The sequence below is a fragment of the Canis lupus genome, chromosome 12, assembly GCF_048164855.1.
Source record: "Canis lupus baileyi chromosome 12, mCanLup2.hap1, whole genome shotgun sequence".
Classification (NCBI taxonomy): Eukaryota; Metazoa; Chordata; class Mammalia; order Carnivora; family Canidae; genus Canis; species Canis lupus.
In genome coordinates this window covers 27,166,689-27,179,106 of record NC_132849.1, presented here as the reverse complement: position 1 = coordinate 27,179,106, position 12,418 = coordinate 27,166,689, and the positions used below count along the sequence as shown (strand labels likewise).

The 12,418-nt window shown below is 42.1% G+C and overlaps 1 protein-coding gene and 1 long non-coding RNA gene across 4 annotated transcripts in view; one reads left to right on the top strand and one right to left on the bottom strand.

Annotated features, from left to right (window-relative positions):
- The window catches only part of LOC140601359 (uncharacterized), a 53,627-nt gene that overhangs the window by 23,584 nt on the left and 17,625 nt on the right, over positions 1–12,418 (top strand). The gene's annotated exons all lie outside the window — the stretch shown is intronic.
- The window catches only part of RPIA (ribose 5-phosphate isomerase A), a 30,357-nt gene continuing 22,018 nt past the window's right edge, over positions 4,080–12,418 (bottom strand). For both annotated transcript variants that reach the window (XM_072770147.1, XM_072770148.1), the window contains 3 exons: positions 11,806–11,947; positions 10,132–10,231; positions 4,080–5,037 (listed from right to left, as the gene is read on the bottom strand). In XM_072770147.1, coding sequence (XP_072626248.1) covers positions 4,940–5,037; positions 10,132–10,231; positions 11,806–11,947 — 340 coding nt within the window. In that variant the 3' untranslated portion in view covers positions 4,080–4,939. The remainder of the gene's footprint in view (positions 5,038–10,131; positions 10,232–11,805; positions 11,948–12,418) is intronic.

Sequence of the window (12,418 nt, the reverse complement as noted above, 5' to 3'; positions counted from 1 at the left end):
TCAAGTAAAACACATACTATATTTTGAAGATTTAGTACAAAATGTCAACATTGATTACATGTTAAAATAGTAATATTTTAGATATGTTGGATTAAATAAAAGATTTTACTGGAATTAATCTCACCTGTGTCTTTGTACCTTTTTAATGTGGCTACGTGAACACTTAAAATTCCATGTGTGGCTCACATTTCTGTGGGCAGTGCTGTTCTGATCATACCTATGCTGCACTGGATGCCAGTGCCCTGCAGGCTCTCACCTTGTGAACACCTGCCACAGAGTCACAAAAAAACAGGGAGCAGCACCACAAGCACAGAGGAACATGGGCCAAGGGCAGTGAAAATCAGATCAGAGCTCTAGAACCTTCAGAAGTCATCCGTGACTGGAGACTGGTCCAGCCGGCACTAAGAACAGCTTCTGACATAAAATGAGGATGAGCACAACTCTCCTATTTGAAACTCAGACTGGGACACACCTGAACCTTGGATCTCCCTCAAATGTGGTTTTGTCACCCAGGGAGACATTCACGGGTCTCCCTGCCACTGGGCCAAAGCCGACGGACATGCAGCCAGGGCTCTAGTTCCCAGACATGGAGCTGCATCCTCTCCCACCTTGCTGCTGAGATGCTCCTCAGTGATCCGACACAGGAATGGGTTTCAAAGCTGACTTTATTTCATTTGTCAGTCTGCATTAGGTGTTGTCCACAGAACATGAGAGTCGCCCTTCCAGGGAAGACCCTTCCCTCCCTCTCTGGATTGCACCCCCATCCACTACCCATGTTAACACACACTTCCACCTTCTCAAAGCACCATTACAGATGTTTACTTGCAGAGTCAACCTGGGCACATTTGAATGCTAGGCTATATTGGAGTGTTTTGCTGTCCTGCGATACAAACTGGTTACTAAAAAAGCAAAGGCACTGAACCTATTCAAAAACATCATCTGATTAGCGGGTTAGTGGAGAGTGAAGGCTGACACCATCCTAAATCGGGCTGTCTCAGCGGCTAAGTAGGTGTGACAGGAAGCGAGCAAACACAGGCTCGCTAAAAGAGTTATGAGAAGTGGTTGTCATGGCATCAATGAAGTCTTTGAAGGCTGGAGCTGCGTGATGGATATCTGTGGCCTGACTCCTCTGTCCCAGTGTCCAATGCCCAGCAAGTGCTCAATATTGATCAAAAAAGAGAAGAGTTGATTATATAGAATGTGCAGGCCTGGGGCGCCTGGGTGGCTGTCGGCTAAGTGTCTGCCTTCGGCTCAGGTCATGATCCTGGGGCCCTGGAATTGAGCCCTTGTTGGGCTTCTTGCTCAGTGGGGAGCCTGCTTTTCCCTCTCCCTCTACTCCTCTTCACCGTGCTCTCTCTCTAATAAACAAATAAAATCTTTAAAGAAAAAAAAAAAAGAACATGTGGGCCTCCTGGGTCTGGGGTGAGCAGATCCTGAGAAAGAGAAACGCAGCCCTGTACTAGCTACAGTCAGGTCTTGGTGTTGCTATGAGCTGGCCTGGCACCCACAGCCAGGCTGAGGTGTTCTCCTGTGGAACACTAACAATTTCACACAATTCCATCAGACATGGCCACTCTGTGATGTGGTGGGTGAAGACAAAAACTAGAGGACTCCATAATTACATCTCAACATAGACAAAATCTTAAGTGTCCAAATCATAAAAAGGACATCACCATATTCTGGCTGAGTGACTGCTGCTTCTTTTTCAATCCCAGATTTAGCTTCACTCCATTCTTCTTGCCTTCTTGGTAAAAATTTAAAACACCTGATCACAGAATTCTCCTGCTTCCAATCCAATCCAATCCAGAGCAGAGCCCTGCTTCCCTGAGCCCTCCTCCAAAGCACCAGACACAAGCCCAAATCCTCTAAGCCCTAACATGCTCTGATTGAGACACCCCACAGCTCCACATGGCATGTGACTTCTCTCCTTCAATGAGTCAATAAAATCAACTCTGTTCAACTACACATTCCTGAAGAATCTTAGCTAAAGGGAACTCAGTCCTTAACCATCAACATCCTTTCCCAAGAGAGCCATGCCTCAGGGAGAAAAGGAAACAAGCATAGGGGAGAAGCCATCAGTGGTGGCTGAGAAGGATGACTTCTCCAAAGTGCACTTTCCCATGGCTCACCCTAGGCTGGTACAATGCTCTACTCTGTTCTGCCATTAAAGCTCATTCAAAACTAGAAATTAATCTTATAGGATTACCTATCAGCCTACAGACATGTGTGCACACACACAGAGACCATTTCATTAACTTCAGTAACTGTTTAACAAGTTACTCATGGCTCAAGTTGCAAATAATGGACATAAGAATTAAGGAGTGCAAACAACCGGAGTCCTACAACCCTCTTCAATTTGGAGTAAGGCCTGCAGCCAGTTAAGTCTGGCCTGCTTCCAAGTACAGGTTCAGCACAACCTGAACAAGTTACTTAAACTGAACTCCGGTTTCTTACTCTGCAACTGAAGAGAACCACCACCAGGAAGTTGCTGTAAGACCTAAGGGCAAAGGCCCAGAATGATGGCAGGTATGGAACTGTTGCCAGTGCCAGTCACCTGAGAACCCCTTTCCCACCTCTTTCTGACTATGCTGACGATTCCTTCACATCACTGCTCCATCACAGCATTCCTCTGCCTTCCTGTCTCATCCACCATCCAGAGCATAAAAGGGGTGTTCTGGTCTCTGTCCTCTCTCTCCCACTAGTGCCCACTAGAAATTAGCATGTGATGGCAACTGAGGAAAAGATTGATAAATGAATCAAAATTTTTTGAGCTCTAGCAGAAACCAAAATGGAACAGATCTTACTCAAATGCAAGTGATTTTCCCCTTTGATCCCTCCCAGAAGCGTGGCTGTTTAACTGGGTTATAACCTTTCCCAAAAGCCAGACCTGCAGCCTGCCCTATGCCCCTCTGATTCATCATGTGCCTGCAAATTTTTTCCATCCAGTTTATCACTGCAAGATGGCATTTAACAACCATTTTATTGAAGAATCTTCGATCAAAATACACATCTAGAACATACTTCTATATGTGTGCTTCAAGCATAGCTGGGGTTTTTTGTTTTTTTCAAGAGAAGGAAAACCTCACACCAATGCTCACAGGGACTGCATTTTGGTCACAGGTGCAAACACCCCTGAAACCCACTGAAAATGCCCATGTGATGTGGAGCATGCAGGTGTTTTTCAGAAACCCAGTTTAACTTTGTTCTTTATCCCTGAACTTAACCCATGCTACAAGAGCTTTAAAGGATTTCAAACATTAGTTCTATCAAGTTTTCTTGGCTAAGATCTTGTGCCCATTTTGTGCAAAACTTATCTAGACTAGAAGAGGCTTGAAAACTAGAGCTCTCCTAACAATAGGCTTCCTAACAAAGTATGAGGCAATCATTTTTAAAAAGCACTTGAGAGTGAAGACAAAGACAAAGAACTTGGTAAGAAAAAGAGAGCCTCTAAACCCAATTCTGTTAACTTTCATTCAGCCACCTGGATTAGTAGGGACTGAGACGCCAGCACGCTGGGTAGTTACAATCCAAGGCTCCCAATGGAGGGCACCCCGAGGGAAAGGACTGTCCTGAGTATAGTGCAGGCCGGCACAGGGGCAATGACGGCCCTCAGCACAAACACCTACCAGGCTGGGCTCCTCAGTCCCATCCAGAATTACCACCCAACTGATGGCGGCCTTCCCTCTCCCCATCTCTGAGGCTTTCTGGACAGTGCACTGCCCACTAGGGCACACGATCTGAAGATCAGTGAGAGATTAAGGAGGGAATAAAAGGAACCTGTTTCATGCTCGCCAGCTTCTGGGACTGAGGGTCTGACTAATATGACACTTGGGAATAATTGGTGACTTCTGTTCAGCTGAGTTATCTTCCATTAACAAAGAAAATAATGTCTTGTTTGACAAAGGCCTATGGAATAAAACTGATGTCAAGCTCGCTCAGAAATAAAGGAAATATTTACTTAGTCTTTGGTTCAAGATTTCTCAAGTAAACTCTGCCTCTTCTCAAAGATCCAATGTAAACTGGTGAAAAGTTGATCCCTATTTTACTGCAAAACTTCTGCAAACAGTAAAGACAAAGAGTCAAAACGGCACCATACTGTTTTATTTCAACTTTCAAACAATGTATGGAGATGACTTCTGATGGTGAACCATGCAAGTAACAATAAAGGAACAGAAAAAATATTAACAACAAAAAGACAATGATTTAAAAGTATTTCACATTTCACAGCAGTGCTTTGGCAGTACTGGCAAGTATTTCTGGCCAATTGCTTACCACGATAGGGGTCTGAAAGAACCCCCGAATCTTAGCAAAAGAACCACAGTTTCTCCCTGACAGTTTACACTCTGAGTCACTCACTATACACCACACTGCTCCACTTGCCAGACTCTTGTAAACCTCATCTTAAAACAGGGACCCAAGGATTGTGCGTGATCACAACAAAAACTAAGGACAAAACAATGTGGTAGAAAAGTAAACTCTAATGTTTCCAGTAAGGCATCAGGGAATCACTGCTGGCTGGGCCCTTCATTTTACCAGTTTTCTTAAAGAAAAGTTTTGATTTACATTTCTCAGCACACCCAATATTCAGAAGCTTAACCAGCAGACTCAAGTTAAAAGTTTAAAAGACAGTCCTCTTCCTGTTTGTGGTTTGTTTTTTTTTTTTTTTTTGGTAAATGTTTCATATATAAAACATGAAATCAAGTTCTACTTTAATTAAAAAAACTGAGTATTTTTAATAGTAAAAATATATATGTTTATATTTCTCTTTTTAAAAAGACATTAAATAACAATACTTCAGAAGACTGGAGTTAACCCCCCCACCCCGCCCCGCCAGCCGTCTGTCTGGCACAGATGCATTAAGGCAAAGGCTCCTGGAGAGGCATGTCTACCTCAGCTGCACGCTGGGGGTTCAAGGTGAACACGCTCCACTCTTGCAGGGTCAGTAGAAAGGCTTCTCCCTCATGTTCACAGAGCCATCCTGCATCCCGAAGTAGACTCTCTCAGCCATGTTAATGAAAAGGCCTGTGTCCACCACGCCTGCAGGATGAAAGATGAAAAAAAGCATTAGGTTTCAGTTTCTCAAGGCAAGAAGAGAGTCAAGGACCATACAGTCAGTAAGAGCAATACTCTGACAGCTCTGAAGTCTTTCCTCTCTCGGAACAATGAAAAGGATTCTGATTATTTTTAATTCTTCTTACAATCCCTTTCTCCCCTGCCATCTTGGCTTTCTATGCTATCCAAACATGCCAACTTTTTTCCTGCCTCAGAGCCTTTGCTCATGCTATTCTGTTTGCTGGACTATTCATCTTTGAGCACTTCAAGGGGATGGTTCTTCTCGGTCCTTCGGCTATCAGATGATAAGTCCTCTCTTCAGAGAGGTCCTCTATGACTACTCTAAGTAACCCCTGCTCCCATTTATTTTCCTTTTTTCTTTAAATTGAAGTTGACATATATGGCTAGAGTATGTTTCAGTTCTGAAACATACTCTAGCCATATATGTCATATGGTAAATGTAGCCATATTGTTTTATTGACATTATTTTATTGTCATTATTTTATTGACATTATTGACATAAATGTAGCCATATATGTCATATGGTAAATGTAGCCATATTGTTCACAGTGGTAAATGTAGTTTCCAGCTGTCACCATATAAAATTATTACAATATTATTGACTCTATTTCCCATACTGTGCTTTATATCTCTGGGACTTATTTATTTTATAACTCTAAGTTTAGACTTCTTAATCCCCTCTACCTATTTTGTCTATCCCTCTGCTCTTCCTCTATGAAAACCGGTTTGTTTCTGCTTTTTTTGTTGTTTTTTTCAAACTTGTCTTATTTTATAGATCCCACATGTAACTGAAATTATATGGTATTTTTCTATGACTTACTTCACTTAGTATAACACCCTCTAGGTCCATCCACATTGTTGGAAATGGTGTGATCTCATTCTTTTTTATGGCTGAATAATATTCCATTGCACATACATACCAAATTTTTATCCATTCATCTGTCAACAGACACTTCTGTTGCTCCCCTATCTTAGCTATTGTAAATAATGCTGCAACAAACACAGATGCATGTATCTTTCCAAATTATTGTTTTCATTTCCTTTGGGTAAATATCCAGCAGAACTGTTAGACCATCTAATACTTATATTTTTAATCTTTTGAGGAACCTCCATATGGTTTTCCATAGTAGTTACACCAACCTACATTCCCATCAACAGAGAATGAGGGTTCCCTTTTCTCCACATCCTCACCAACATTTGATTTTTGGGTTGTTAGTTTTGTTTTTTTAAACATTTGTTATTTCTTAGTTTTGATTCTAGCCATTCTGACAGTTGTAAGGTGATATCTCTCTGTGGTTTTAATTTGGATTTCCCTGGTGATTAGCAATGCTGAACATCTCTTGATGTGATTGTTAGCCATCTGTATGTCTTCTCTGGAAAAATGTCTATTGAAGTCCTCTGCCCAGTTTTATTTGGATTATTAGTTTTTTGTATTGAGTTGTAAGAGTTCTTTATATATTTTGGATTTTAACTCCTTATTGAATATATCAGTTGCAAATATGTTCTCCCATTTAGTAGGCTCCCTTCTCATTTTGTTGATGGCTTCCTTTGCTGTGCAAAAAGCTTTTCAGTTTGATGTAGTCCCAGTAGTTTATTCTTGCTTTTCTTTTCCTTGCCTGGAGAGAAAGATCCAGAAAAAAATGTTGCTAAAGCCAATGTCCAAGAGATTACTGCCTATGTTTTTAGGAGTTTCATGGCTTTAGTGTCATATTTAACCCACGTTGAGTTTATTTTTGAGAGCTGTAAGAAAGTGGTCCAGTTTCATTCTTTTGCATGTAGCTGTCCAGTTGTTCCAATGTCATTTGTTGACGACTGTCTTTTCCCCACTGTATATTCTTGCTTTATTTGTCATAGGTTAATCGACCATAGATGCATGGGCTTATTTCTAGACTTTCTATTCTGTTCCATTAATTAATGTGTCTATTTTTGTGGCAGTACTATCCTGTTTCAATTACTACAGCTTTGTTGTATATTTTGAAATCTGGGATTGTGATACCTCCAGCCTTGCTCTTCTTTCTCAAGATTGCTTTGGCTATTTGCACACCCAGTTATCTTCAATCACACTATCAGCCTTAGAGGTTTTCCCACAAAGTGCTAGAAGATATTTGCAATGCATATATCCAACGAAGGACTCGCATCAAAATATATAAATAATTCTCCAAATCAATAAGACAGACCACCTCATAGAAAAATGGGCCAAAGACTTAAAGAGGTACTTTACAAAAGAGGCCATGTAAAATGTCCAATAAAATGGTGTTCGAACTATCAGGAAAACAAGTTTGATGGACAAGTGTATAGGAAAAATTGCTAGTAAAGGGGTAAATTGGTGCAATCCATGCAGGGCAAGTTTAGCACCATCTAACGGGGAAAAAATGGAAGGAAAGAAGGAAGAGACTTTTCACCATTTACTCTTGTAATCTTAAAGAACATCAACTAAAAAAGATTTTAAAACTGAAACTTAGCAAGGTTCCCAATACATAAAAAAAATACCTATCACTGAGAAAGAGTCATGAAGCAGAGAAAGGAGCTGCTGAGAAACATAGGGCTCTGGCACACCACTGCACCAACTGAAGTCTCCCAAAGGAAGCACAGGGGACACACAAGACCCATCATTTTCAAAAATTCTGTTAATGCAAGGTGACAGCTTCCCCCAATCCAAAAGAAAGTCAAACCAGATTCAGAAAAGGCTTCAGAGAAAGAGCAGAGATGAATGGCAGGAGCCAAGTCTGATCTTAGGGCACGCCATCTTCAGGTTACTGACCCACCCAGTAGTGGAAAGGGCAGACAGAGGTGGCTTACTGTGAGCAAGGGGCCAAGAACCCATGAGCTTTGGCCCTTCTACAGAGCCTCTGTGCTCTGGGTGGAACCCAGGGGCATATCCAAGGGAGGAAGTGACTAGGCAGGCACCAGTACAGCTGTCCTGTAAGTGTCTTCAGACACACAAATGTACACAGGGCAAGGGCAGGGTGACAGGGACAGACAGGGAAACTTGCCCTGCTCCCCTTCCCTGGATTTTGGTCCAGCAGTATCAAAACAGACAGAACAGGGAAAGAAGAGAGAGAACAGGAGAAACAACAAATCACACCAATGCTTCTGGTGGCAGGATTTAACTTCTAGCCTCTCTTTTTCATTTTCTTCAGTTGAAGTTCCTACTAAGATTCTGAACTTCTCTAGGCTTGTACTTAATTGAGTAAAAATAAGTAACTTCTCAGTAAGTAGGTTACTTCTACTTACTGAGGCAGAGGGCAAATACGGGAGAAACTTCCTCATGAAGGACAGCTCAATGTCTCAATAAGCCAAGAAAGGTTCTGATCTGAGCAGAAGCAACAGAGCTACCTAGTGGGCATTGCAAGAAATCCACCTCCAGAGAAATCAAGCCCCCACTGGTGAGCTGCTCCTATGCAATCCCCTGGTCTATCTGCATTATCGTTAGGGGCAAATGTTTCCATCTGCTTATGGTGACCTCTACATCTTCTCTTCCTCTTGCCCTCTTGGCTCATTACTTCTACTAAATGAGAGTACTGAGAGAAAAAGCCTAATACAACTCTTCTTTTTTGCTTAATAAATCTGCTCCAAGACTGTCAGTCAAAGGAAAAGAGCAGACTAAATTTACAGTAAGGTTGGAAGAATTAGCTTATTACATGGCATATAGTCACATCATTTTCATTCCTAAATAGCATGGATTACTTAGAATCTAGCATATTTAACAATACTATCCTTTCTTCCTAGGGATGTGTTCATTCAACAAACACTCCTTTATGTGCTAGGCATCATTTTAACTCATTTAATCCAAAAATCCTATGAAGTAGGCACTTGTGTTAGCTTCTTTCACAGAGGAAGAAACTGAGTCACAAAGACATAACTGCACAAAATTCACACTGGCAGAGTGAGGCTGGGTTAGGAACCCCATCAGGCAGTCTGCTCTTTTACTATTAGCCACTACAATCTGCTAAACTGATCTTACCTGCCCCATTAGCTTGTTCTGGCCCAAGAATATTCTATGCCATGGACTATTCCCAGTCAGTCTTTGTCTCTCAAAATCGTAAGACTAATGTCTCTCACATCTGCTCCCTCCATCCAATCTCCTTGCATGGACCTTTGATACCTCCTCTGGCCTGGATGCCTGACTCACCTCTACACTGCCCACCCAGCCTCACCCACGGCCCCAGACCCCTACTATTAGCATTAGAGGCTCTCCCACCCCAAATGTTCATGCCATACCACCCCTCCTCAACTCAAGGAAATAAGGACTCCCTCTTGGCACTGTAGCCCTTGGGCAAGTCATGTAATCTTCCATGATCCATGTTCTCCTTTATAACTATCTCATCCAACTGGACAATCAAATAAGACATTTTTAAACACTTAATGCAATGTCTAGATTACACTATGCCAAAGCATAGATCAAAAGCCACCTCTCTTCCTTAACTTTCTCACACACTCTCCAAAGGAAGCAACCTATATGCACTCTAGACTCTTGGTATTTCTCTAGCAAATTTAGCATTCCATCTTATTTGTAGGTATGGCTTCTACATAGCCATGCACACTCTCCCTAGGTATATGTGAACTCTCCTCGAGTCAGATTCCAAGTTCTATAGATGGAGCATTTCCTGTAACATGTGGCACAGGCACTGGCCTGTGGTACATATCTAATGAGTGTGGGTGAACAGTCATTATTCCCCACTGCTCAAGAAGACAGCCTACTTCTTGAAATGAAAGAGGCTATAGTTAAGCTTCTGTAAGGGAAAGCTCTATGCAGAGAGGGTGAGCTTATTTTAAGGCAAATCCCCTCTGATACTCCATCAGCTCTAGGCCTCTCCCAACTAAAATGGGTTGTAAATGCACAACCAAAAGCTGCTAGGTAAGCAATAACTATTGGGGGCTGGGGAGGAATCAAAGGCATGAAGTCAGAAACTCCAAGCATAGCACAAAGGAAATTCTTCTTTCTAACCAAGTCTTACAAAACCCACACCCACTGTGCCTCCTATGGCCAGAGGCAGGGGACAGTTACAAAGTGCTTGGGTGTCTATTCTCAATGAACACTACTGGGATCACATTTACCTGGGATCATTTTGATAGCTGTGTTTACTTCACTCCACTTGTGCACCCGATCGAACTTCCAGTCCAGGATAAAATTCCCATTATCTGTCACCACGGGACCCTAGAAGGTATGATTTTCCACATTTACAGAAGTTATAAATACAGGTAGGCAGAGAGAGGGGCAAGAAAGTGAAGGGGATGCCCACAGACAAGTATCTTAATTAACCTGCTCCAGCCAGTACCCCACCTCCTGCTTTCTAGAAGGCAGTGCTATGAAGAAGTAATGAGCAGGAACTCTGGCATCAAAATTTGAGTCTTGAAGCCACATAAGTATAGAGGAGGCTCAGAGAAGCTATTAACTTCTGTGAGCCTCAGATTCCTCAACTACAAAAAGAGGATAATGATACATACTTGAGAAAGCAGTTTATGTATAAACCATAGGGGTAAGCACTTACCACAGTGAGGGCTCATAGGACGGGTTCACTAATTGGCTAATAATAGCCAATTGGCTATTACTAGAATGAAAAACTAGAACAACAGAAGCAGACTATCCACATGGACATTCTCACTGCTTCACATTAGGTGCCCAGTAAAAAATAAGGCAGTGCTATTGCACCCATCACTTCACCTCGCAGGCAGTCCCACCAAAACAGGAAGCAGAGACGTGTTCTGGGCTCCAAAAAAGAGCAGAGGGTAGTTTTAGATAATTAACCCAAAATTCCTCCACAGCTTTGGGCACTAGTAGGCATTTGGGACCACAAATGTGGACAGAGCACTACAGTCACAGGCAAGGAAACTAGGCTGCTCCTGCAGGTTGGAGGTGAGGGGATGGGAGATCAGTGAAGAGCCCCAAGAAGGCAGGATGCTGGGTTCCTGTCTGGAGTCACCCCAGCCATGAGAGAGAACCCCCTTCTCCAACAGTCTCCTCCGAACCTCTCAGCTACAGAGGGAACTAGACCCAGAGCTCTGCATAACCACTAGAATTAGGACTGATTTTTAAAACATCAGAAAAACGCTAGGAAAAAAAAATCAACATAAAAATGCATCAGGGTAAAGTCACAGATAATCTGTTTTCTCTTCTGTATCTTCTAAACCTGTTATAAAGTCATGTCTATAAATACAGTTAGCTTTTGGGTTATTACTTTTGCTTGTTTATTTAAGTGTAAGAGGAAAAAAAAGTTCTGTGCAGCCCACTTTAGAAGTAGAAGAGAAACATTTGCACTAAGTTTCCAAAGCGTATTCCTAAGGAAGAGTTCATATCCCCCAGGAAATTCTACTTCTTGTCACAGAATGAAGTAAGAGGAGAAAAGGAAAATTATACCATGGAACCTGGAAAACTTCCTGCCCTGGGGTGCCTCCCAAAGCCATTTTTAGCCACTGGGAAGCACGGTGGTCCAGACCACAAGGTACAAAGATCCAATCACCTGAGGACCATAAGACCCCAAGGGACCAAGAAAAAGAATCAATTCCTCACTTGTACAGAGAATATGCACTGCATTAAGTGTCATATCATCTACACGAGTTTGAATATAGGAACTAATAAAGCTAGTACTCTAAAAATAAACCAATAATCTGAATAAAAATAAATAAAAGCTGACTACCCAGGCTATACTCAGAGGGACCTAACTGAAACAAAAAGGAGGACACCACATCAAGAAGCTAGAATGCCCTTGAGAAACCTCCCTGACCACTTACTGCCTTGTTGATAGCCATCCGAAGTTCAATCACGCCCCCAAACTTCTGGGTCACAGCTCGGCTCACAGGAACATAGGCCATTGGGATGACCTCAATGGGGATTCCCTTGTGCCACTGATCCCCGAGATTCTTTGAATCTTTCCTGGAAAGAAAGTCAGAAAGTACAATAAATATAAATAAGCTCAATGGTATAGACAAACACCAAATTCAGACGTAGTAAGTGGGCAGAGAGCAGGGAAACACACCGGGCTGCTAATGTTTGAGCTGTTTTACTAGTTAAGAAATTAGGTATTTCAAATAAGTATGACTTTTAAAAATGTTAAAACTGGTTATGACTAGCTTGTGGCTATCCAGGTGTTTATTATTTATGTTCTTTCTACAGTAATAATATCTTGTAAGTCAATACAATTTTTTTTTAAATTAACATGCTCAGCATAAGCACCATCTACCAGACTCCTTGAAGGAGAATCTGAGAGCCTGGTCAGAGACTCTGCACAACACATTTATGTGTCCAGAGGAAGCAGAACATGCTGAGTCACTGCCCGTGGGCAGGGCCTGTCCTTCCTACAAGGATCAAATGAGTGATATATGAGGACATGCTCTTGTCACAAGA